At 44.3% G+C, this 25,273-nt stretch overlaps 1 protein-coding gene across 1 annotated transcript in view; it reads left to right on the top strand.

Moving 5' to 3' along the window:
* Positions 1 to 25,273, top strand: part of CES5A (carboxylesterase 5A) — a 270,897-nt gene that overhangs the window by 231,800 nt on the left and 13,824 nt on the right. Inside the window, 8 exon segments of the mRNA XM_029203017.1 lie at positions 117 to 234; positions 11,542 to 11,670; positions 13,124 to 13,257; positions 16,675 to 16,828; positions 17,285 to 17,389; positions 19,038 to 19,142; positions 20,486 to 20,626; positions 23,579 to 23,647. Coding sequence (XP_029058850.1) covers positions 117 to 234; positions 11,542 to 11,670; positions 13,124 to 13,257; positions 16,675 to 16,828; positions 17,285 to 17,389; positions 19,038 to 19,142; positions 20,486 to 20,626; positions 23,579 to 23,647 — 955 coding nt within the window.

The raw sequence follows: 25,273 nt of genomic DNA, 5'->3' as shown, positions 1-25,273 counted from the left end.
CTTCTGGCAGGTGAAGGATCAAAGTGGTGCTTGGCAGCCATAGGCACAATCAAAAAGGTTAAGATCAAAGGGGATGGACTCCATTTGAAAGTGAACTTTCCTGTTCCTCATTACAGTCCTCACCAAGGCTCCTATCGTCCTCTGCTGCAAGGAACAAGGATGAGGAATTTGGGCTGCGGCTGGCTGCTGAAGCCACGTGCTGACAGACAATCCCGGAACAGCTGCAACGTCATTGTAAGCCTTGAAATTAAAATAAAATCCATTGATTTATAAGAGGAAAACAGGGTCAACGCTAGTGGGGTCAGAAGAACCAATTCCGAAAGCCCTTGGGTTGGCCTAAATCCTACATATAAAATGGGTGGTGGAAGTGTTTGCCATGGAAACCATCAGAGGGAAGCTGAGGGAATCCAGGTCTTGGCAGGTGATTGCAGCCGTTGTTGCTGGCACACAGCACACCAGGGGAGATAACTGAGGCCTCAGTAAATAGGAATCTGGAGAGGCCAGAGCCTAGGCTCAATGTATTTTGTAAGGGGAAGGCTTCCTCACTGAGGATGGGGAATCTGCCTTCCAAACTGTATGGTCAGCAACTTTGTGTATTTTGTGTCTGTAGGAGTTTATTTTAGCTCTGTGGTGAAGCTTTTTTTTTTTTTTTTTTAACAAAACTTTGAATAGGGTGCCCACAAGGTATTTGCTTGCTGGCTTTATTTCCCTCCCTGCCTGGGTATGGAGAGGTGAGCAGCACTTCCCCTGACTCAAGCAAACCCCTTCCTCTCTTTGTGCCTCAATTTCCCCATCACACAATGAGGATGCGAGATTAAATGAGCACTTCCCAGATGCACTTTTTAGAGAAGTGTTTGAACAAAACTTGGGTGAGGTATTGGGCGGATGGGATTTAAGTGTCCTAGTACTAAGATGACTGTGTGCAGGTTAAATTCAAGTTGGCCTGCAAACTGCCTCGGCTTTTGGCTGCAGAGTGAGGGCAAGCTTGACTCCTGTTCCTCACCCCAAATCTGTACAACTTGGCTTGCTTCTTCCCCCCTGGATGTTCTCCAAGGTTCCTCCCAGCTCTGACAAGGAGAGCGCTGCTGTAGGCTATGTGTCCTCAACCCTCAGAGGTAGCTGTGGCATTGCAATTTCATTTTTCCTGGAGGACAAGTTCCCCTGGACTATTGCAGACCGCTGCACAGGCTTTATTATGGAATGGCGCTGGGCTCCTTCTTTCAGAGTGAAAGCCTCCTTGTCCATCTGAGGCAACGTTCTTATTCCTTGAGAGCAAAGCCTTGTCCCTCCCAATGTGCTTCGTATCCGTCTTTTCTCTCTTGATCAATGTGAGTGAGTATTAATCTCACTTAATTCCCTGCAGCTGGCCTTACTTTGCATGGCTGTTTGGGAATAAGGCTCTTTTTTTTATTTTTTAAATAGATCTTTATTGGAGTATAATTGCTTCACAATACTGTGTTAGTTTCTGTTGTGCACCAAAGCGAATCAGCCATGGGCATACATGTGTCCCCATATCCCCTCCCTCTTGCATCTCCCTCCCTCCCACCCTCCCTATCCCACCCCTCTAGGTGGTCACAAAGCACCGAGCTGACCTCCCTGTGCTATGCTGCTGCTTCCCACTAGCTATTTTACGTTCGGTAGTGTATATATGTTGATGCTATTCTCACTTCTCCCCAGCTTCCCCCTCCCACCCTGTGTCCTCAAGTCCATTCTTTATGTCTGCATCTTTATTCCTGCCCTGCAACTAGGTGCATCAGTACCATTTTTTTTTTTTTTAGATTCCATATATATGCGTTAGCATACGGTATTTGTTTTTCTCTTTCTGACCTACTTCACTCTGTATGACAGACTCTAGGTCCATCCACCTCACTACAAATAACTCAGTATCGTTTCTTGTTATGGCCGAGTAGTATTCCACTGTATATATGTGCCACATCTTCTTTATCCATTCATCTGTCAATGGACATTTAGGTTGGTAATAAGGTTATTTTTTTCCCCCTTTTCTTTCTTTTTAAGCAAACAGATTTTCTTTTGAGTTCTGGATGAATGTCATTCCAAGTTTTCGGTGGGAAGCAGCTCTCTCTAAAACATTCTCCTGGAGCAGGGCATTAGAGCAGTAAATAGGAAAGAAGCCATTTCCTGTGGTTGGAGAAATGAGTCTGGTTGGAGGCTTCTGTGTTGACAGGAAAGGTTATAGGGACGCAGGGGGTCTGTGTTTCAGGTCTGGATCCATGCTTACTTGCTGTGTGACCTTGGAAAATCCCCTTATCCTCTCTGGGCCACACTCTTGCCATCTGTGGAATCAGGAGTTTGGATTTGATTAATGATTTGCAATACTTAAGAATACTTTGGAATTCTCTCTTAAATTTAAATCTATAGAAACCCAATATGAATCATGTGAAATCGCTATAGGCTATATCATGTGGTTTGGTTCAGGCTTTCTCAACCTCCACACTCTTGACCTTGGGGGAGGATAATTGGGTGAGGCTGTCTTGCAGGTTGGATAGCAGCATCCCTGGCCTCTACTCACCGGATGCCAGTAGCACTCCTCAAGTTGTGACCACCAAAAACCTCTTCAGATATTTTCACATGTCCCCTGGGGAGAGGGGCAGAATTGCCCCTGGTTGAGACCCACTGCTTTAATCTAATAAAACAATTAAAAAGTGAGAGTCTCTGTTGAAGGGGAATGGGAGGGAGTGTGACATAGATCCATTCTCTGTGGCCCCAGAGGCTCTTCTGACACACCAGTGTTTCAGGAGACACAGTTTAAAAACTTACAGACTCAGAGTCCTGATTGTCTCTTAGCTCAAAACCACTATGTGAGTTCAGGGTCCCCTTTCCAAGTCAGATTTTTAATTGGAAAGGCAGAGGAGGGGGCTAGTCAGCAACTTTCTCAGTGCTCCCAGCTCCCATTTCATAAGGATGTGTAGCAGTACAAGCTGCTTTTTCTAGGCATCCTCATTTGGACACCTTCTCCAGGAAACCTTCCATCATAATGCCAACGAAAGAACATACTCTCAACTCCTGTATCTGTTCTGAAAAGGACCTGTCTATTCTGTTCCACCTAACTGAGCTGTCTTTTCCCTACAACAGGCTCAGGCGCTCAGGCTCTTTGAGATGCTGGCATCTGGACCTAGGGCGGGTACTTGAGTATGAGGATCTTCAGAATGGCAGGCCAAGCCTGTTCTGTGCTTGACCAGCCTTGGGGCTTGGCAGGAAGTAAATCTGGTGTATTTGGATCCACACTGAGTCATATGAGGTGCCTCCAAGGCCCTCACCACAGAACCTCCGTCTCAGCCTTCATCTGGTTCTGTCACACCGGTTATGGGACCTTGGTCAAACCTCTACTTCCTCATTTACAAAACGCAGCCATTAAGATGTCCTTATAGGATGGCTGAGAAGAGGAAATTAGATTACCTACTTAAGTACCTACACAGTGCCAGGTGCACAGTGTTCTCTTGGAACGTGGTTATGAGTGTGACGATTTCAATGTTGGCACCCCGCCCCCAGTCTCCTTGCTCAGACCCTCTTCCCAGGAAGCCCCCAGCCTCTCCCATGGTGGTGGAGACCTGGCTAGACTGGGGCAGGGGCTCCTGGGCCCTGGGTACCCCCCAAGGACATATCTCATTATGAGGGTAAAACCTTTCCTCCATAATTAGAGATGTGGCTTCAGAGAACTTCCCACTGAATTTCAATTTGCTGGTCTATTGAAACAACCTCCTGGGGTTATACATTCATTCCACTGATTTTTTTTTTTTTTGAGTGTTTACCATGAGCCATTATACTTTATTTGGAGGCTTCTTCCTTTATTCTCAAGTGTTATTTGCCATTATTTTGCTTCAATTATGTCTTTCCCCAAATAAAAATAACCATTTTTTTCTGATTATAAAAATACTACCTGCTCATTACAAATAAAGTTTCAAACAATACAGAAAAGAATGAATAAAAACTACTCCAATTCCTGTTTTGAAGATCTACCCACTTTCAACATCTTGTGGCACACCTTTCAGAGTTCCTGGATGTATCTACACATGATTTTACATGCATGCACTCAGGAAATATCCACTATTTGCTTTTACATTTTTATTGAAGTATAACCTATAACATGTATGTGGAAAAGTACACAAATCCTAAGTATACAAATCAAACTTTGACAAATTTTTGCTCATGCAACCACATCACACAGATCAAAATATAGAGCATCCCTAGCACCCCAGAAGCCTTGCAGTCATTGCCCATCTCACCAAGGCAACCACTATTCTGACTTCTGCCGCCATAGATTGATTAGCTTGACTGTATTTGAACTTTACATCATGGGACTACTGCAGTGTGTAATCTTTTGTGTCTGACTTTTTAAGTTTGACATTGGGAGAGATTTATTTCGTGGCATATAGTAGCAGTTCACTCTTTTTATTGCTGTATGGTATTCCATTGTATGGCTAGACCACATTTATTTATCCTACTAATACATTTATTTATTCTACTGATGTCAGAATTTTGAGTTGATTTCAGCTTTTTACTTTTACAAATAATGCTGCTATGCACAGTAAATTAACTTTCTAAAGCCTAATGGTAAAAGCACGTTATCATCTGTAAGTACCTCTTAAACCAAAAGGAAACATGGAGGTAACTACCCCATGCTGGGTCTTGATTCCCCTGTTGTACATTGAGAGGCTCAGAGGAAATGCTCTGTTAGGATCCTTCCATCAGGGAAATGAGAGGATTCTGGGAGCGCATCGCTACATCCAAGACCTGCCTGGTCCCTCTTCAGTTTAAGGCAGATGTATTAGTCACGGTTCTCCAAAGAAACAGAAACAATAGGATAGATATAGAGAGATATATAAGAGGAGAGTAATTGTAAGAATTGGTTCACATGGTTATGGAGGACAAGAAGTCCCACGATCTGCTGTCTGCTGGTGGTGTAATTCAGTCTGGGTCTGAAGGTCTGAGAACCAGGGGAGCTGATGGCATAAGTCCCAGTTCCAGTCCAAAGGCCAGAAGCTCAGATGTCTGAGGGCAAGAGAAAATGGATGTCTTAGCTCATACAAAAAGTAAATTTGACCTTTCTCCACTTCTAAGATGCCCACCCACACTGGTGAGGGTGATCATCTCTACTGAGTCTCCCGATGCATATGCTAATCTCTTCCAGAAACACCCTCACAGACACACCCAGAAATAATGTCTTACCAGCTTATCTGGGTATCCCTTAGCCCAGTCAAGCTGACACGTAAAATTAATCATCACAGCTGGCTTCCATAGGACACATCCCTTCAGTTTGAGTGTTGATGGACATCTCCTAAGAAAGACAAAGCAAACCTTCATCTTGGACCCCCTCTAAGACCCTGAGTCACCTAAAGGGTCCCAGGACCATTTCTTCCCCTTCCCTGAAAACTCCTGCCCCACCCCAGACTTGGAGGTGTCTTGGCCTTTGGTCAGAATAAAGAAGAGATCACTTCCCCCGTGTCCCACTTCCTGCTGGTTCTCCCCTCCCCTGCTTCCAAGCAAAGTGCTTTGTTTCCCACAGAGGACAGCAGGGAGTAGTCTGTGGTAGGTAGATGCTCTCGGCATGGGCCTCAGACAAGCAGAACACTTAGCAGTCCCCTGGAGACACAAGCTGGAGAAGAGCAGAATGAGAGCTCTTTGCACATGAGTGAGCAGGCCGGGCCTTACACAGGGATGTGGGAATGCTCCCATGACCCCAACCCACAGAAGATCCACCTCTGTGAATTCATCCCTTGGGATGGGTACCACCCACCCTGGGCAGGCAGATTAGGAATTGAAACACAAGCTTTCTAATAGAGTTTTACTTTCAAATGCTGACTCTGCCATTCAGCATCCAGGACCTTGGGCAAGATAATAACTTTTTGAAACCACAGTTTTGTCAGATTTAAAATGAAGATAAACCCTATCTTCCAGGGTTGTCATGAGTATTAAATGAGACAATGTATGCCACCCTTTTGGTCCACAGTGCTTGCATATTGTAAGGTTGGCACCCTGGATCTGCATGGAGAACAGTGGTCAGCAGTCAGGAACCTGGGTTCTGGTCTCAGCCTACCCCCTATAATCCTGTGTGGCCCCATTGCTCTGTTGAGAAGGTTGGCTTTGGTCATCTCTAGATCCCTTCTAGTTGTAATTCTCTTGGAATCTGTGCAGCCATAGTCATTGCCTCCAAAACCAAATTGCAATGTAGAATAGGGGGTGAAACCCAGGCTTAGAAGTCAGGGAACTAAATACTTAGCTCCCCTAAGCCTTAATTCTAAGCCATGATAATAACAAAACCAGTAAATATTACATAATGATTGTATAATATTAATATGATCACTGATAAATAATTTGAATAATTAATTTCCTCCAGTGGCAAGAAGCTGAACTTCTAAAGCTTGACTTCCACAGCAGTCATTGAGAGTAAAAGAGAGTGTTGCTATGTAACTACCTCACACTTAGTACAAAAATATAATGTTCTTTATTGTTTATAATGCTAAGTTAGCATGCAGAGACCTCACTCTACACAAATGGTGAGAGAATTTAGCCTGAACTGTTTCTCGGTTCCCTAACCCCCTACACAGTTCTGGAGATTGGGTGATAATCCCTGGAATTCAGTGCCAAGGAATGGGTTGCGGTAAGAGGCTTGCAGGGCCATCTACTTCTCAATCATTGGTTCACATAGGGTTCAACATCCATCATCCAGTGGCCCTACAGGCCCAGAAGATCCATGCCCTCTGTGGGTTATATTTGGGGCATGGGATTCGGTTTATGGGGTCTTGTGCCTGGGTGCATATTACCATTCCACCTTGGGGCCCAGGTCACTGCCCTCCAGCTGGGAAACACGATGCAGACCCCCTCTGTTTAGGACTCATAGATTTCTCCTCTCCACTCTTCTCCACTCTTCTCTGCTCCCTCTGAGGCCTGGCCTTCTGGAAACAATAGTCTGGAACTGAAATGCTTGGCAGGAATCGATTCTTTTTCTGCCTTGCCACACACTTTCTTTATCTTATCATAAGCAATAAGAGCATGCTAATGACACAACATTCTGTCTCATGAATTTTAGGTTTTGGTTATGGTAGCCTCCAACTTCTACATAAAAACTTATGTCTCAGTTATATATTTTTGTGTGACAAACCATCCCAGAACATAGTGGCTTAAAAAAATAACCATTTTTTCAGCTCGTGTTTCTGTGGGTCAGCAATTTGGGCTGGGATTACTGAGGCAGTTCTGCTGGTTTTAGCTAGACTTAACTCATGCATCTGTGGTCAACTGCCAGTCATCTAGGAGACTCTGACTGTGTGGGTTGGGTGGCTGTCAGTTGGAGCAATGGGGACTCTGGGCCTGTGAGGCTTATTGTCCAGCAGGCTAGCCCGACTGTTTCACACATGGGGATGGCAGGGTCTCAAAGGGCAGCAAGAAAAGGAAAATCCCAATATATAAACGCTTTTCAAATCTCTGCTTGTGTTATATTTGCTGTTGTTTCGTTGCGCAAAGCAAATCACATGGCCAAGCTCCGAGTCACTGTAGAAGAAGAGTTAATGCCAAAGTTGTGGATATAGGTTAGGTATGGACAAAATCTACCAAGGGCTCTTTCCTGATCCTTACCCCCTCCTTCTGATAGGGGCTGAAACACTTATTCTCCCTTGACATGGCCCTGCAACTTCCTGGGGTTAGATGTCATGGCTTGAAGCTCAAAGTGGGAGCATAGGACGGAAAGTACCCACGCTCAAGGCTAGGGGAAAATCAGACTAGGGGCTGCGAGCTCCCTGCTCCCTTCCCTGTTGAAGCCATTGGTCCAACAACTATGAGTACAATCATTTAACTTTATTAGAAACTGCCATGCAGTTTTACAAAATGGTTTTTACCATTTTAACTCCTCCCAGCAATGTATACTTGCCATTCTTGCCGATACTTGGTATAGTTAGATTTTTTATTTTTAACCTTTTTGGTGGTAAGTAATGATACTGTGGTTTTAATCACATTACTCTGATGGCTAATGATATTGAGTGCCCTTTCATGTGCTTATTAACTATTTGGATAGATTCTTTCATGAAATGAAAGAAGAAGACTGTTGAAGTCTTTTGTCCATTTTTAATTAGGTAATCTTTCTTTTTATCATTGAGGTGTGGGAATTTTTATACATTCCAGATATTATTTCTTTGTCAGATATATATATTGTGAATGGTTTCTCCCAGTCTGTGGGTTGTCTTCTCACTTTCTTAATGGTATCTCTTGATGAGCAGAAGTTTTAAATTTTGATGAAGTCCAATTTGTCCACTTTTTTCTTTTCTGATTTGTACCTTTTTGTATCCTCTCTCAGGAACGTTTTGCCTCTTCTAAGACCATAAGACTATTCTCCTACATTTTCTTCTAGAAGCTTTATAGTTTAGTTTTCACATTTACGTTTTGATCTGTCCTAAATTAATTTTTGTGTGTGATGAGGTAGGGACCAAGTTAACTTTATAGTAAGTCTTGATTTCTAGTAGTGTAAGTCCTCCAACATTTTTAAAGGTCCTTTGGTTTTACATATAAGTTTTAGAATTAGCTTTTCAATTTACACCAAAAAAAAAAAAAAAAAGACTGCTGGAGTTTTCACTTAGATTGAATTCACTCTATAGATCAGTTTGGGGAGAAATGACATCTTAATAATATTGAATCCTTGAATTCATGAATATGATTTACCTCTCCATTTCTTTAGATCTTTAATTCCTCTTAGCAATGTTTTGTAGTTTTAAGTCAGATGTCTTTCAAATCTTCCATTAAATATATTCTTGAGTATTTGATTTTTTTGATGCTATTATAATTAGCATTTTAAGTTTTCATTTTCTGATTTTCATTAGTAGAAAAAGATTGATTTTTCATATTGAAAATGAACATGTTCTAACAGACTTACTAACAGACTGATTTTTGTGAGCTATGGTAACAAGTCACCACCAGAACTGGTTTTAAACTTGTTCAATTGATCAATGACAACTTGCTTCAGGGAATGTGTTTTTGCAAATCAACAAATTGTTGTTAGCTCCTAGCTTCTGAAAATCAGCCCATCAGGGGCAAACTTACTTTAATAAACACACTTCTGAGTGCCAACTAATCAACAACAGTCTCACTCAAGTAAGCATGCTCCTATAGATGATGTCAATACACTTATGTTATCTAAAACCCACCAACCCCTGAGCTCCATTGTCTAATTGGTCCTTGTGATTTTTTCTTTTGACCCATGGGTAATTTGGAAGTGTATTGCTTGATTTCCAAGTGTTTGGGAATTTTCTAATTATATTTTTGTTATTGATTTCTGCATTATGGTCAGGGAATATATTCTGTATTATTTTAATACTTTGCAATTTATTAAGACTTGCTTTAGGGCCCAGCATTTGGTCTATGTTGGTAAATGTTCCATGTGCACCTGAAAATAATAATCTGTGGTTGTCCATCTAATATATGTCAATTAGGTCAAATTGCTTAATACTGTTGTTCAAATCTATATCTTTACTGATTTTTTCTGATTATTTTATTAATTATATAGATAGAGCTGTGTTAAAACTTCTAATTATGATTGTAACATTTTCCATTTCTTTCTTTAGTTCAATTTTTTCTTTATGTATCTTGAGCCTCTGTTGTTAGGTACATACACAATTAGGATTTTTATATCTTTCTGATCACTGTATTTTTTTTTCAGCCACTGTAAAAAATGGTATTCTTTATCTCTGGTGATATTTCTCATCTTGAAATCTACTGTACTGAATGTACTGAAAATCAGTCTTAAATTGCAGTGCTTAGTCTGTTTTCATTAAACATGTTTACTAATATGGGTAGGCTAAAGTCTATCATCTGACTATTGGTTTTTGTTTTTTTTTTTCCCATCAGTTCTTTTGCTGTTTTTGTGGTTTCCCCTTTCCTATTTTCTTTTAGATTAATTGAGTATTTTCTATGATTCTTATTTATTTATTTATTTATTTGGTCTCTGCTCTTGAGTTTTTTAACTACACTGTATAAGAAACTTAATATAACATAATTATCTTTACCTCCCCCATTTGTGCTATTTTGTCACATCTTTTACTTTTGTACATCTTAGAACTCCATAATACATTTGCATTATATTTGATTTATCATTTTATTTCAGCCTGAATAATATACTGTAAGGTTGGTAGTAATGTTTCCACTTTCATTACCAATTTTAGTATTTTGAGTCTTTTCTCTTTTTGTCTTGATTAATCTAGGAAAAGGTTTTTCTTGTTTGTTTTGTTTATTATTTTTCAATTTGCTTGGTCTTTTCAAACAACTAGCTTTTGGTTTCATGGATTCTCTTTATTGCTTTTCTATTCTCTATTTTGTTTATCTCCACCCTAATATTTGTTACTTTCTTCCTTCTGCTTTAGATTTAGTTTGCTCTTCTTTTTCTAGTCCCTTAAAGTGGAATATTAAATGATCTATTTTGGATCTTTCTTCTTTTTCGATGTAGGCATTTATAGGTATAAATTTCCCTCTGAAAACTGCTTTCACTGCACCCCGCACCCCATAAGTTGTGGTATGTTGTAATTTGGTTTCATTCATCTCAAAGTATTTTTTAATTCCCCTGTGATTTCTTCTTTGACCTATTGGTTGTTTAAGAGTGTCTTGTTTAGATTTCACATATTTGTGAATTTTCTGAATTTCCTTTTGTTATTGATTTCTACGTTCATTCCATCGTGGTAGGAGAAGATACTTTGTATGACTTCAAACCTTTTTATTTTATTGAGACTTGTTTTGTGGCCTAACAAATGGTATACCTTGGAGAATGTGCCATGGGCACTTGAGAAGAATGTGCATTCTTCTGTGTTACATAGAATTTGCTATATATGTTTTTTGTTGAGGGATGGGCCCTTGGAATTCCCTAGTCCGTTTTCTCTGATGTCACTCCATATCTCCTGAAGAACATTCTTTAGTCCTTCTTGCAGTGTGGGTCTGCCAGTAGCATATTCTCTCCTGAATATGTACTTATTTCTTCTTCATTCTTGAAGGATATTTTCCCTATGTAAAGAATTTTACAGTGACAATGCTTTTTTTTTTCATCGTTTTGTTATCTTTTGCCTTCCATTCTTTCTAATGAAACTAGCCATCATTCTTATTGTTTTCCTCTGGAATCCAATATGTATTTTATTCTTTGGCTGCTGGCAAGATTTTTTTAAGCTTTGGTTTTTAGCAATTGATTGTGATGTGCTAAGGTGTAATTTTTGTGCATGTGTTTATCCTGTTTTGGATATGTTGGGATTCTTAGATAAGTGGGTTGATGTTTTTCATCAGTTTTTCAACCAATATCACTTCAAATATTTCTTCTGGGTTTGGATTATTCCAGGCCACATTTGAGTAAAACTCCCCTTTAACTATCAAATTAGATAGAAAAGCACATTCATAATTTTAAACTTAACATTTATTAAAGACTTGCTCTGTCAGGCTCTAAGCTGGTCATTGATGGTAAAAGGTAAATCTGATGTGTGTCACAAGAACTGGTCCCTCCCAGGGAAGTTTGCTGACAGCAACTCTGGGGGTTTCTCCTTCCCTTTTTCAAGGTGCCTCCAGAACTCAGAGTGGCTGTTCTCAGATCAACACATTCTCAAGGTGCATTATCCCAAACTCAGCGTGTCGGAAGACTGCCTGTACCTTAACATCTATGCACCGGCCCATGCGGACGCTGGCTCCAAGTTCCCCGTAAGGAGGCCTGCCTTGCTGGGGGCTCCAGTTGGCAGGTTCTGGGCCTGGGACCCAGGCGGAGTGGCAGGATGTCTGGAATCAGATCTAGGCCCCCACTGGGTAAAAGGGAAATGCAATCACTTGACACGTCAATAACTTTCTTAAAAAATCATTCTAATGACAGATTTACTTTATCTCCTTTTCTGATTGCTTCCTTATTGGCAGTGACTTGATCTTTGATTTTGATTTTGTTTTGTTTTTCCCCTCTGTTGGGTATTTAATGGTCTGTAAACATGTAGAAAAGACTCTGTTTCAGAGGACTCTGATTTTTCAGCTTGGGAAATCCTCTTTTAAAGAGGAGAAATGCCTTTTTCAAATTTTCTGTTTTCAATGAAGAAAGTCAGGTAAGAATGTGAAATGTTTCACTTAAGAATGTGAAAGATCACTGTACAAGTGAGTGGAGAAGGTAATTCTACCATCTAATTTTGAACCACAACCTCTATCACCCTCTCTCCCCTTGCCACTGCAATGGAGACTCGCTCTATTGTATCGTAACAGCAACACCTACTGAGGGCTGACTATGTGCCAGGCACAGTTCATTATCTCATCTAACCCCCACAATAACCCAGTGGGTGAGGATTATTGGACCTATTCTACAGATGAAGAAGCTGAGGCACAGGAAGGGCATAAGTGACTTGGTCCCTGTTATATACACAGTAGGTGGCAGATCCGGGTGTCAAAGCCAATGCTTTGTCCAGCTCTCCTTTTTCCTCCGTGGCTTTCTTCTCTTTTCCTGCCCCAAGAGTTGTAGTCACTAATATGACCTTAAAAAATAGAAGGGGAGGGATTTATTATTAAGTATATAAATTGTGATAATACCATTTGAATGTTTGATGTTTCCTGGTCCCAGTTTTTCTAATCAGTATAGTAAAGCTTCCATACTTCTCTTCCCATTTTTCCCTCCTCTCTTCTCTTTTCTCTGTAAGTAGGGAAAAGTCTTAGAAAAGCAGCTTTTCCTCTCATATATGGCTTACAGTGATTTCCATCCTCCTGTGGGTCAACAAGTTCAAAGACATTTAGTTAACATTTTCTGAGAACTTGAAATATACCAACATTGTTCTATGGACTTTGGATGAAGAATTTTATTTAAACCTAATGATAACCTCATAAACGAGATACTTTCATTCTTCACATCTTACAGATGAGAAAAACAAACCTCAGAGAGGTTAAGGAAGCTGCTCAAAGTCACACAGCTAGTCAGTGGCAGAGCTGGGAATCAAACCCAGGTACTCGTATGCCAGAAGCCACATGCTTAATCCTGGGCCTTCTTCAAAAGACAAAAACCTCTGATGCTGTTTGGAAAAGAAAGTGAGACATTCATATTTCCCTAAAGAAAAAATGTCCCAACATGCATGGGGAGGGGATATGGGTGCCTGGTGGGCTGACTGGAGAGTTCCTCTCCCCTCCTTAGGTCATGGTGTGGCTCCCTGGGGGTGCCTTCGAGACTGGCTCAGCATGCATCTTCGATGGGTCTGCCCTGGCTTCCTACGAGGACGTGCTTGTTGTGGCTATCCAGTACCGGCTAGGAATATTCGGCTTCTTCAAGTGAGTCTCCCCAAGTGATTGACACCCCTGATCCCCAAGGGGCAGCTGGATAGCAGCCACAGGGGGTTCAGTGCCCAGCAACCTAAGGAGAAATGAGCCTTTAATGACATTGAACAAATTTGGCCCAAATTAGTTAGGTAATTTTAGCGGCTATAACATGTAAACCCCCAAGTCTTAGTGGCTTAAAACAATAAAAATCTCCTTCTTACTCAACTAAAATCCAATCAAATGTTTCTGACTGACAGATGTTCTTCTGTGTGGTCAATCAGGGACCCAGGCTCCTTCCATCTTGTGGCTCTGCCCTCCTCAAGGGCCCCAGATCCTCTTGGATCTGCTGTACTTGGACAGCAGATGGAGAAAGAGCATGAAGAGGATGGTCTTTCTGGGCCAGCCTGGAGGTGGCGATTATCACTGTGTTCACATACAACTGGTAGAACTCAGTCATAATAGCCACACCCAACTGCAAGGGGGATGTGTGCCCTAGAAGGTGAGGAAACAGGGTGTGTGAGCAGTTCGTAGCCTCTGCCATAGGGCCCACATCAAGGCTCCTCAGGCGCTCACCTGAGAGTAATCACACCATTGCATGGCTTCCTTTCCCCCAGTAACATAGAACATGTTTCAGGTGCTCACCATGAGCCAGGCATGGTGTTGTGCACTTGCTATGCATCCATTATAGCTCACCCTCAGAATAATTCTATGAGAAACATACTGTTGTTATTCCCATTTTACAGTTGAAAAATAGAGGCACAGAGAGGTGAAGCAACTTCCCAGAGGTCACAGAATAGAGCTGGGGCTCTTGGCCACTTTCATTATCCTACTTAGAACATGGCAGAACCTAAGCCCTGGCCAGGATGCAGTGTGAGCCAAAGGAGTAGTGAGAGGCCATGGTCAGAAACTACAGGGAAGGTGGCAAGGAGTCCAGTGTGAATCCTACCCTCGAGAGGCTCTGTGTCATGGGGGAGATAACACAGGGACACAAATACCCTACCAGGCAGGACATGAGTAATGCTCTGAGGGTGAGAGGTGACGGAGCTGTAGAAACAGAGGGAGCTGCCAGAAACCAGCAAGGCTTCCTGAGAGAGGTGGAATTTGAATTGCACCTTAAAGATGAGGTTGGGTTTGGGGAGGAGGGGTTGGGAGAAAGCACACTTGGCAAAAGGAGCTGTCTGAGCAAAGGCTGGGAAGTTGGAAAGAAATGTAGCAGCATCTGGGCCTGGAGCAATATTTGCAAACTGGGCTTTGCACACATAGCATGGGGAGGTGGCTATGGGGCTGTGGTGGAGGCAAGAAGGCCTGAGAGGGGTGCCCTGATTACACTTTTAGCAGGCCTGTACATTGGGATTCTGCCTAAGATTCCTTCGACAGAAAGTTTTCCAAAAATTCCTTATAATGTCTGGGTTCTAGTAGACAGGTAGGTGAGGATGTAACCGGAGATGGATGTGAAAAGGTAGGGACAGGCCTGATTGGGAAAGACCTTGAATATTAGGCTGTGCATGGCGACTGGTTTTTATTGGATAAAGAAGGAGGGACAAACGACTTCCCTGGTGGCACAGTGGTTAAGAATCCGCCTGCCATTGCAGGGGAGATGGGTTCGAGCCCTGGTCCGGGAAGATCCCACATGTCGCGGAGCAACTAAGCCCGTGCGCCACAACTGCTGAGCCCATGTGCTGCAACTACTGAAGCCTACATGCTTAGAGCCCGTGCTCTGCAACAAGAGAAGCCACCGCAATGAGAAGCCCATGCACCACAGCGAAGAGTAGCCCCCACTTGCTGCAACTAGAGAAAGCCCGTGCGCAGCAATGAAGACCCAACACAGCCAAAAATAAATAAATAAATAAATTTTAAAAAATATTTTTAAAGAAGGAGGGACCCAGGAGTGCCCTGCAGAGCAGTATAATAGGAAGGTCACTCCAGAGCAGAGCGCAGGCTGGGCTAGGGGCGCCTGGCCTTCAGATGGGGAGTCCGATAGGGAGGCTGCTGTACAGCATAGGTGCAGGTCATGGGGTGAAGCAGGCCGGAGGGATTGCTAACATGTACATGGCACTTGCTGTGTGCCTGCACCGTCAATCTTCACAACAACCATGTGAAGCAGGCACCGTTATTAGCCCCATTCAGACATGAGAACATTGACGCAAAGCAAGTTAAGTGACTCGCTCAAGGTCACCCAGATCATAAGTGACCAGATTATGAATCAGGATAAACAGAAATGGAGGAATGGGGACCAATGTGGGGCCTATGATGGAATGGAGGTAAAATTGGCAGGGCATACGTGGCTCCTGACCAGATGCGGAGGCTGTGGGAGAGAGAAGACGGAGTTAGGGCCAGCCCAGGGGTCATGGACAGAGGAAGGGAACCAAGGGGAGGAGTGGTGTGGGGGACTGGAGGACAGAGGAGTAGACTATGATCCCGGGGTTACTCTCATACATGGTGGGTACCACACAAATGTTTTGGTCTAGGCGTTTCTTTGATTCTGTGTTTTTCCCCTTGTTTCCCCATTAATTGTCCACTCATCCTGGGAAACAGGCTATTCTGCAGGGGCAGCAGCATGGAACATGGTTAGGAGCATAGATCCAAATCTGCAACTTTCTAGCTCCTGGGCAAGGGATTTAACCTCTCTGTGCCTCACTTCCTGTCTGTGAGAAGGAAACGATGAATCCATCAGCATCCTTAGAACATGCTTGCAAATATCATTGATGGGCATGGGGGTGACGTGAGCTGTGGCTGCAGAGAAATGCAGCCACTGCCCAAACCACTTCCCAGCAGAGGGTGGTGGGGCGTGGGGTGCCAGAATAAACTTCCCAGTCCCTCAGCATCCCACCCTGAACCCGCGCTGGTGTCTCCCACCGGCCACAGTTCACAAAGGTCAGTCTTTTGAGAACAGCGTGGAGAAGGGTGAAGAGAGGACCCAGAGGGATAAAGGAGAAAGACCAGCACCACCTACCTCTCAGTGTGGGAGGATTATAGGAGCATCAGCTGTAAAGCCCCTGGGACAGCATTGTGCACGATGCTGCAGCAGCTGCTGTTATTATCGTTATTATCCACCTAGTCGTTCATTGGAACCCCTGTGCCCAGGGAGGTCTTGCTTCCTGGTGCAGACCAACTCTCAGGAGCAGGACTTTTCTGGAAGCTATGGATTCAGGGGAGCCTATGACTACCCTGAATTGCACATATAAGATCGTCTGTGCATTTTTCTGGGGTGTGGAGCTATCATCAGATTCTCAAAGAAACCCAAATCCCAGCAGAGGGTGACAATTAAGCCTGGTTTCCCCAGCTGCCCCAGGCCTCTGATTCTCAGCTCCTTTCCAGCTGAGGTGGCGATGCCCTGACACCAGCCCACGGCCTCTGCAACCCACTCCCTGGGCTGTGAGAAGCAGACAGCAGCCAACTGAGCATTCTCACCCTGCCTCTTGTCCACAGCACAGGGGACAAGCACGCACTGGGGAACTGGGCCTTCATGGACCAGGTGGCTGCCCTGACCTGGGTCCAGGAGAACATCGAGTTCTTTGGTGGGGACCCACACCGCGTGACCATGTTCGGCGAGTCAGCAGGAGCTATAAGTGTTTCCAGCCTTGTGAGTTCTTCTCTTTGGGACTTGAAGGAACCTCGGTGTCACCTCATTTTTGAGGTGACAAAAATGAGGACAATGAGTCATACACGTCTAAGGGCTGCTTTCATGTTGAACAAACACTTATAAACACATTGCCTCCCTCGAGCCTCACAAATACATCGTGAGTTAGGGGCTCAGTCTCATTTCAAGGACGGGGGCGTGAAGGAGCTAGCACTCCCGTGGCAGAATGCTTGACCTCCAAGTTCATGAGGAACCTGGGGCTCGGAGAGGTTAGAAAACTTGCCCAAACCTTCGCAGCTAGTCCTTGAAACCCCCAAACCAGAACTTTTTCCCCTCTAAGTTTAGAGCTCTAAAAAGGCTTCCTGGGAAGTTTTCTTTAAAGAAGGGCTGGGTTTTGTGTGTGATAGGTGGGGAGCCCCCTGGATAACTTTTCCTGGGTCTCCTGTGTTCTCTCTCCAGATTCTGTCCCCCATGGCCAAAGGCTTATTCCACAGAGCCATCATGGAGAGTGGGGTGGCCATCATCCCTTACCTGAAGGCCCCTGATTACGAGAGGAATGATGATGTAGGTATATTGTTAACTCTTCTCCAGCTTCCTCTCCTTGGTCAGGAGAGAAATGTGCTCAGGTGTCCATAGACCATGTGCTTGGCTATCCTTACTGACCATGACCAAAGGATCTGATGTTGGCCTAAGGTGACCCTTGTTGCTCCATGGAAGGGCTGGTTCAATAGGAAATGGGTCCAGGTATGCAATTCACTACTGCTGGTGTGCATGAGTGTGTATGTGTGTGTGCATGTGTGTGTGTGTATAAGCATATGTGTAATAGTTCTTACATCTTATCCATTACTCTTTGCTTGTGATATATAATTCAGTCCTCCGTATTATGTACGGCTTTTCTCCTGTACTAAATCTACTCCACCTAGAGTACTATGTTAAGAAAGATTCTGAGGTTGTTTCCAGCTCAGTGTGAAATAATGCTGTGACTGATAAATGCTGTCTGGCATGAGATTGTGGGGGGAAGTGAGGCATATGCCCTAGATATTTGTCATCTATCATCTTGTCTTAGTGCTGTACCAGATAAGAGGACCTAGAGACCAAGGTCTCTGTATCTTTCATGTCCCAGCATAATATCTGGTGTACATTAGGTGATTATAAATGTTTGCTGAATGAATGAGTTCACGAATGAGCTGATTCATTCAATGAATATTAATTAAGCCCTGGACTGTGGAGCCATCTCCTGGGTATTATTCACTTTAGTGGTGCATTTTCTTAAACACCTTGTAGAAAATAACAACTTACACCAAGAGTGGGAACATGGAGTTATAATATGGTTAAAAAAAAATACCCTCAATACACAGGGAATATTGATTTTGGTAACATGATATATCAAGCTTTTTTTAGTTTGTGCATTCGCCACACACATATTGAGTGCTCATTGTTTTCCCTGCTCTATTTTAAGACCCATGGGTTTATAAGTGGAGAAGACATATACTAACTTGAGAAGACTATAATCTTTTTATGGCAAGGATTTTTAACCTGGAATCCATGGAGAGTTTGAGAGGTGGTCCTAGAACTCCTACAGTTGTATGGAGACTCTATGTTTGTGCATTTTCCAGAGAGAAGGTCTATAGCTTCCATTGGATTCTCAGAGCATCCATGACTCCCAGAAGAGTAAGGACCACCGCTCTCAAGGGACAAGTTCTACACATGTGGGAAGTCCAATGACAGGGCAAGAAGGAGTTTAGCAAAGAGCTGGGTAGAGGAGGTGAGGACACTTGGAATAAGAGGAGATTAGAAGCGGAAGGGGCTCATGGGGGCTGCAATGGTCTAAAAGAATATCCTGGAAAAGATGGGACTTGGGCCTCAAAGAATGAATGGAATTGGTGTAGAGATAGAAAAAGGATGCTCAGGTCATGTTCAGATGCTCCAGGCTGGGGTGGGGCTGGAGCAGAGCTGATAAACTGAGATCGATCCAGCTCTGGTGATTGCTAAAGATGACAAGGAGCGTCAGGCAAGAGCGTAAGGATGATGCAGTGCCAACCTGTCCTCAATGTGTGCATTCCATTATGGACACATGGGGGTGGGGAGAGGCAGCAGGCTGGACTTCATATATAAAGCACCAGCCTGGGGCTGGATTGAGGACATTTTCCAACTTTCATTTTCCTGGAGGCTTTCAGTCCTGTGCGCTGACCTGTTCCTTCTCTGGAAATAGTTGCAGATGGTCGCAGATATTTGTGCTTGCAACGTGTCAGACTCCGCAGCCCTGCCACAGTGCCTGTGGGCAAAATCCTCCAAGGAGTTGCTGAGCATCAACCAGGTGAAGAGGGAGGGGAGAGTTTGGGGACAGTGTTACCCTTTGAATGGAGTGGTAGACAAATCCTCCCACTCTCTTATTTATTTTGATTTGGGACTTGGACAGATGGGATTTGGGGATTCATAATAACGGCTGTAAAAAAGCAATGTGGCATATAGAACCCTTATAGGTAATTTAAGGACATTGACAAGCCAGGGTGCTGCTTAGCTTGGATAAGACCCAACAAAATACAAAGGTTGTCTCTATATCATTGAAGGCATCGCACTGGGAAGAGAGACCACATTTGCTCCACAGGCCACTAGAAACTAAAGTCCAGATCAAGAGCTGGAAGCTGGGAAGCCATTTTGGCTTGAGATGACCAAGAACTTTCTAAAAACTCAGCTGTCTGAAAAAGGACCGGCTCCTTTAGAAGGCAGTGAGATACCCACCTCTGTAGGTATGCAAGCAGGGTCTACATGACTGCTGACAAATTTCAATCACTGAATGATTCATTGGACTGGATGATCTTTTATGTCTAATCTTCCAATCTTGAGACCCTCTGGTAGTCCTTGAGAGAATGAGGTCCTTACCTGTTCGATTCTAACATTTGTTAGATAGTTATTTGGCATGGATTGAGAATCTGCTGTGAGTTTTACTAGGGTCCAGGAAATGGGTAATAAGTTCTTGACCCAGTGTAGTGTGAAAGCTCTCTTGTGTGCTCCCTTCTACCCCCAGTCCCAGAACAGAGACCTAAAAAGAAATCATGAATAGAGCCAGGTGTTGCTTCCTAAGACCCAAGAAATATCCATCCAGATCCAAGGCCCAGGGCTGAGTAAGATGCCTCAGGAAGATGCTCACACCAACCCACACTACCCTAGCCATCCCCTCCCCTCACCACTCTGCCCATTGCATTTGGCCGGTGGTTCCACACTTGAGCATGCATCAGACTCTCCTGGAGGGCTGTTTGCTGGGCTGCACCCCCCAGAGTTTTGTATTCAGCAGGTCTGGGATGGGACATGAGAATTTGCATTTCTAACAAGTTCCCAGGCGATGCTGACGCTGCTGGTCCAGGAGCCATGCTCTGAGAACTGTTGTGCAGGGGTATTATATTTCTTAGGTTATTACTATTATTATCCCTATTTAGCAGATGAGGAAATTAAGGCCCAGAAAAGGTGAGCCCCTTTGCCTAAATGAATGGCAGAGCTGGCCAGGCAGCACTGATGTGTTGGGATGGGCCAAGAGTGGCTTATTTTTCCCTTCTTAATGCCCTTTGCTATAGTGGGTTGGCTCAGCTAGGCTAGGGTTTGGGGACAGCAGATTTCGTGAAGAGAAACAGCTGCCGATTTTTCTCTTCTTCCTTATTTCAGAAAACCAAGTCTTTCACTCGAGTGGTTGATGGCTTTTTCTTTCCTCATGACCCTTTAGACCTATTGGCTCAAAAATCATTTAAGCCAGTTCCTTCTATCATCGGAGTCAATAACCCCGAGTGTGGCTTCCTGCTGCCCATGGTAAGAATTCCTGCTGTGCCTCCTTCTGCTCCCTCAGCAGTGAGGCAGCTGTTTGCTTCACACTGGATACTCCCAGAGATTTCACCCAGAGTTATGAGGGCTGGAGCCCATCACCCAAGTACGCAGCTTGGGTGTACTTCTCATCTTTCCTCTCTCTGAAGGAAGAGAACTGTGGATTGGGGGCAGCCGTAGCAAGTGTCCACCCTGCTCCTTGTATAGGTTTAAAGAAACAACTCTACAAAAAAATAAGAGAGGATTGGACCCATTTGAACTTTGTTCAAAACATTACGAATGATTGTTTCAAATAAGCACTGCTACGACCTCAAAGGTGAAACTCATACAGGTTTAGAAAACTTCAGTCCTTTACACTCTCATGTCCAGCCTTGGTTCTGGTATTTGATTTCCAAGAACGCTCTCTAAGGCAGTGCAAGTTGCAAAATTATTGAATTGTTTCATTCATTCAACAAGTATGAACCAAGCATTTACTGTGTGCCCTGCACTCATAAAAAACCAGCATTCGGCAGTGAGGAAGTCACATGGTTCCTGCTTTTTTCCAGCTTACATTCTCAAGGGGAGAGACAGGTGACATGGAAGATTGAAAGGATGGTTTCAGAGAGTCTTAAGTGCTAGGGAGGACATAGACTGGGAAGAGGAGGCTTCTTTAGGGAGGGAAGCAGGGGTCAGGAAAGGCTTCTCTGAGGAGGGATCATTTGAGCTGAGGCCTGAATGCTGAGTAGGAGCCATGATTTCTTGACCCTGTAGTTTGAGAAGACCCTCCCCATTCAAAATAAGCTTTTCGTCTGTCCTCAGAAGAGCAGAGTGCTCAATTCTTAATATATCAAAGCTCATTTCTGCAGACCAACCTCTACCTTGCAAGCTGGGGGAAGTGCGGTTATGAAATACAGAAGTTTGTCGAGTTACAAGGCTAGTTAGTGACACGTTAGAATCAGAATCAGAACCCTGAGTTCACTGAGCTGTTAAAGGCATGTTCTGGTAATTATTAATTTGACACATAGAGCAATGTTTCGGGGTAAGTAGGGTTGGGGATTTTTTCCCTCGTTGTAAATGAGGCAACTGAGTCACAGGCTGTGGCTTAAGTTAGGTCTTTTAATGCTTTCTGGATCTGTGCTAGAAAAAGGAAGGCAGCTGCTACTGATAATAGCCACGCCACCATAACCACTGTGACTGAGTGCCTTCCATAAGCCAAGTGCATGTTGTCTGTGCAACTTGCAAACAGGCATTATTATCCCCATTTTGCAGCTAAAGAAACTGAGACTAATGTGACTCTTAGCTAGATAGGAGAAAGCAGTGTATAGATTTTGTGTATTTAGGCTCTGCCTGTAAATGCTGAGTTCTCTGTTTATCTGCAGTGTGACCTTTAGGGAGCTCCCTAACCTCTCTGAACCTCTGTTCCCTCATCTATGAAATAGGGCTAATGTTATTACCCACCTCACAGGTACACGTCAGATAGCCTGGCATATAGTCTAAGTGCTCAGTAAATGTTAGATATTGGAATTACTCAAGTGGGAGACGAGAACTTGGTGCCCAGGTCTGCATGCACAAGAGGCTGCATGGGTGCTGTCATTCCGTGTGACCATTGCTGGTTGTTTGAGACCATAGGAAATCTCCAAAAACGAATCCTAGCTCCTGAACGTACAGAGAGGGTTCTTGTAGTTAAAATGTACTTGTGGATTATTTCAATGACTCTGGGAGAAGACAGATATGTTTAAATATCTGTCATGACTCGTTACCCCAAGATTTTCAGCAGAAAATATACCAGAGAAATTCATTTGACAAGTGAATACTACTTCTATCCCCTCATGTTTTTAAGCTGTGATATTGGCTAGGGAAAGGTCATTTTAAAAACAATTGCTCGTAGCTCTTACTCTGTACCAAGCAGCCCCTGTGGTTTTAACCATCCTCTCTGCAGCCTCACTAAGCTGCCTGCCCCTGACAACTGCTGGCTTCTGAGACTCTAATGACAGAGGTCTTTAGAAAGAGAGCAATAAATAAACCACCAGTTTTGAGATTTTCAACCTCTCTTTTAACTTGCTGTTGAAGCCAAGTGGTGGCCTGTATTAGTTTCCTAGGGCTACCATAACAAAATAACACAGACTAGTGGCTTAAACGACAGAAATTTATTTTCTCAATGTTCTAGAGGCTAGAAGTCCAAGATCAAGGTGATAGCAGGTTTGGTTTCCTCTGAGGCCGCCCTCCTTGGCTTGCGGGTGGCCGCCTTCTTGCTGTGTCCTCACAAGGTCTTTCCTATGCGTTCGCACCCCTGGAGTCTCTGCACGTCCAAATTTCCTCTTCTTATAAGGACATCAATTGGACTGGATTAGGGCCTACCCTACCGTCCTCATTTTAGCTTAAAGACCTCTTTAAAGACCCTCTCTCCATATACAGTCACATTCTGGGTGTTCAACATAGGAATTTGGGGGCTTCCCTGGTGGCGCAGTGGTTGAGAGTCCGCCTGCCGATGCAGGGGACACAGGTTCATGCCCCGGTCCGGGAAGATCCCACATGCCGCGGAGCGGCTGGGCCCGTGAGCCATGGCCGCTGAGCCTGTGCGTCCAGAGCCTGTGCTCCGCAATGGGAGAGGCCACAGCAGTGAGAGGCCCGCGTACCGCAAAAAAAAAAAAAAACATAGGAATTTGGTAGGGGACACACTCAGTCCATAACATGGCCTTCCACAGGGCAGCCATTCAGCTCCCACAAGACTGCAGGTATGACAGGGAATGGCTGCCTTTTATCAAATGAGAGGAGAAGAAACTTCGTTGCTCAACCAACCCACTGAGGCTGCTCCTTACACATGGACCCCTGGGGGCTGAAAGGGTTCCTGCTCTTGCCAGCCTCCCCTCTGAAAGGTGGGTGCCTGGGCCCTCAGGAAGACCAGTTTCCCTTCTGATGACCTGCTGTGCTCACAGAGGGGGCACCTGCTTCTTTCCACAGAAGGAGTTTCCTGAGATCCTCGGGGGCTCCAACAAGTCCCTTGCCCTGCAGTCGATACACTCAATCCTGGTAAGTGAGCCTGACTCTCCAAGATCCATTAATTTCACAAACCTCCTTGGGTCACACACAGGGGTATCTCTGGGGGTACAGATCTTCCTCATTCGTTCATTTAGTAGATCTTTACTAAGCAGAGTTCTGCAATCCCTTATCTACAATCTCAACATCCAAATTGCGCTGACAACCCAAAGGTTTCTTGTAACTCACATGGCAGCCAAAATTGACCTAGATCGATACGTAGCCATTGGTCTTTATTGTTGCTATACGTTCATTCACTTTATCCCACCATATGTTTCTCTGTGGGCATATTAATATGGGGGCTGGGGTGCTGCCCCGTCCCCCCACCCCTGAACATACCACATAATATGCAGCATATGTACTGAATTATCTGCCTACGAACGGAAAAGCTCTGAATTCTGAAAACCACCTGGGACTAGGGACCCATATTCACTACATACCTGCATATCAGCCAGGCACTGTACTAGGTTCTAGCAATACCAAGGACCATTACTCACTCACTCCCTGCACTAGGGATATAGAGATATATTTATCCTAGACACTAGGATATAGAGATGGATTTCTTTCCTTCCTTCCTTTCTTCTTTCCATAAACATTTATTCAGTGTGTATTTTGTGGCAGATTCATTTCATTCATTTTTTTTTGAACAAATGTTTCTTATGCATCCACATGCCCCAGAACTTCCCGAGGCACTGGGTGCAGTGATAAGCAGGCACTCCCCCTGCACTTGAGGAACTTAAGAGACTGTTGCAGTGGATGGACATGACCGGGCACTTTGGTACGGTGCTGTACACACCAGAGCAGAGATGTGTTCGAGGCCCTGTGGTGCCCGCAGGAGGGAGCAGGTGGCTTCCTCGGGGAGGAAGTCTTTGGAGGATGAATTAAGTTTGTCTGGTTAATGGAGGAGCAGGACTGAGGGGAGCCAGAGGAACTGAGAGGACCAGTTAGGAGCAGAGAAGTGTAAGGAGATCAGTGGAAGAGGCTGGCTGCAGCAGGGGAGGATGCTGGCAGCTGTTTCATGCTATGGAAGGAATAGAAAGTTTATTCGGGGGGCTGGGAACAGAAAAAGAGAAGCATGCTTTGACTTCCACTTTAGAAATAGCCCTATGGCTGCAGAGTGGCCCAGACTGAAGGCAAGGGATCCATCAGGTCCTAAGGCTTAGAGGGGATGTTTGGTGAGTCTTGGTAGTCTGGTGATGAGAGTTGAGATGAAGGTTTCAGATATTTAAAATATGTTAGAGGAATTTCTCAGGCTAATTTGGAGATGGCCTCATGGAGGAGGAGGCCATTGATCTGGACCTTAGCGAAGGTGAACATTTGAGCAGGAGGGCATTTCAAGAGGAGAAGGTATCTTGAGCTAGGTCCCAGCAGGTGGGAAGTAGGGTGTGTGGGAAGCTGCAGGAGGACCAGAAGGGCACGCAGTCTCTCTTCCTCCCAGTAGCAAGGCAGGAAGTACTTTCCAAATGGTAAGTAGTTTTCTCATGCAGAAGCCATAGTTTTGCTCCAGAACCCTAGGGGTCTGCACTGTGACTGCCCAGCTGGGGCTCGCCAGAGGCTCCACATGGCATATGTACCCCCCTTGGATACCTCAAGCACCAAGGTGTCTGCTGGTCCTATGGG

This window comes from Monodon monoceros, unplaced genomic scaffold, assembly GCF_005190385.1.
Source record: "Monodon monoceros isolate NGI ecotype Baffin Bay Population unplaced genomic scaffold, NGI_Narwhal_1 Super_Scaffold_10, whole genome shotgun sequence".
Taxonomy (NCBI): domain Eukaryota; kingdom Metazoa; phylum Chordata; class Mammalia; order Artiodactyla; family Monodontidae; genus Monodon; species Monodon monoceros.
The sequence above is the reverse complement of the archived record's forward strand: the minus strand, read 5'-3'. Positions and strand labels throughout refer to the sequence as shown.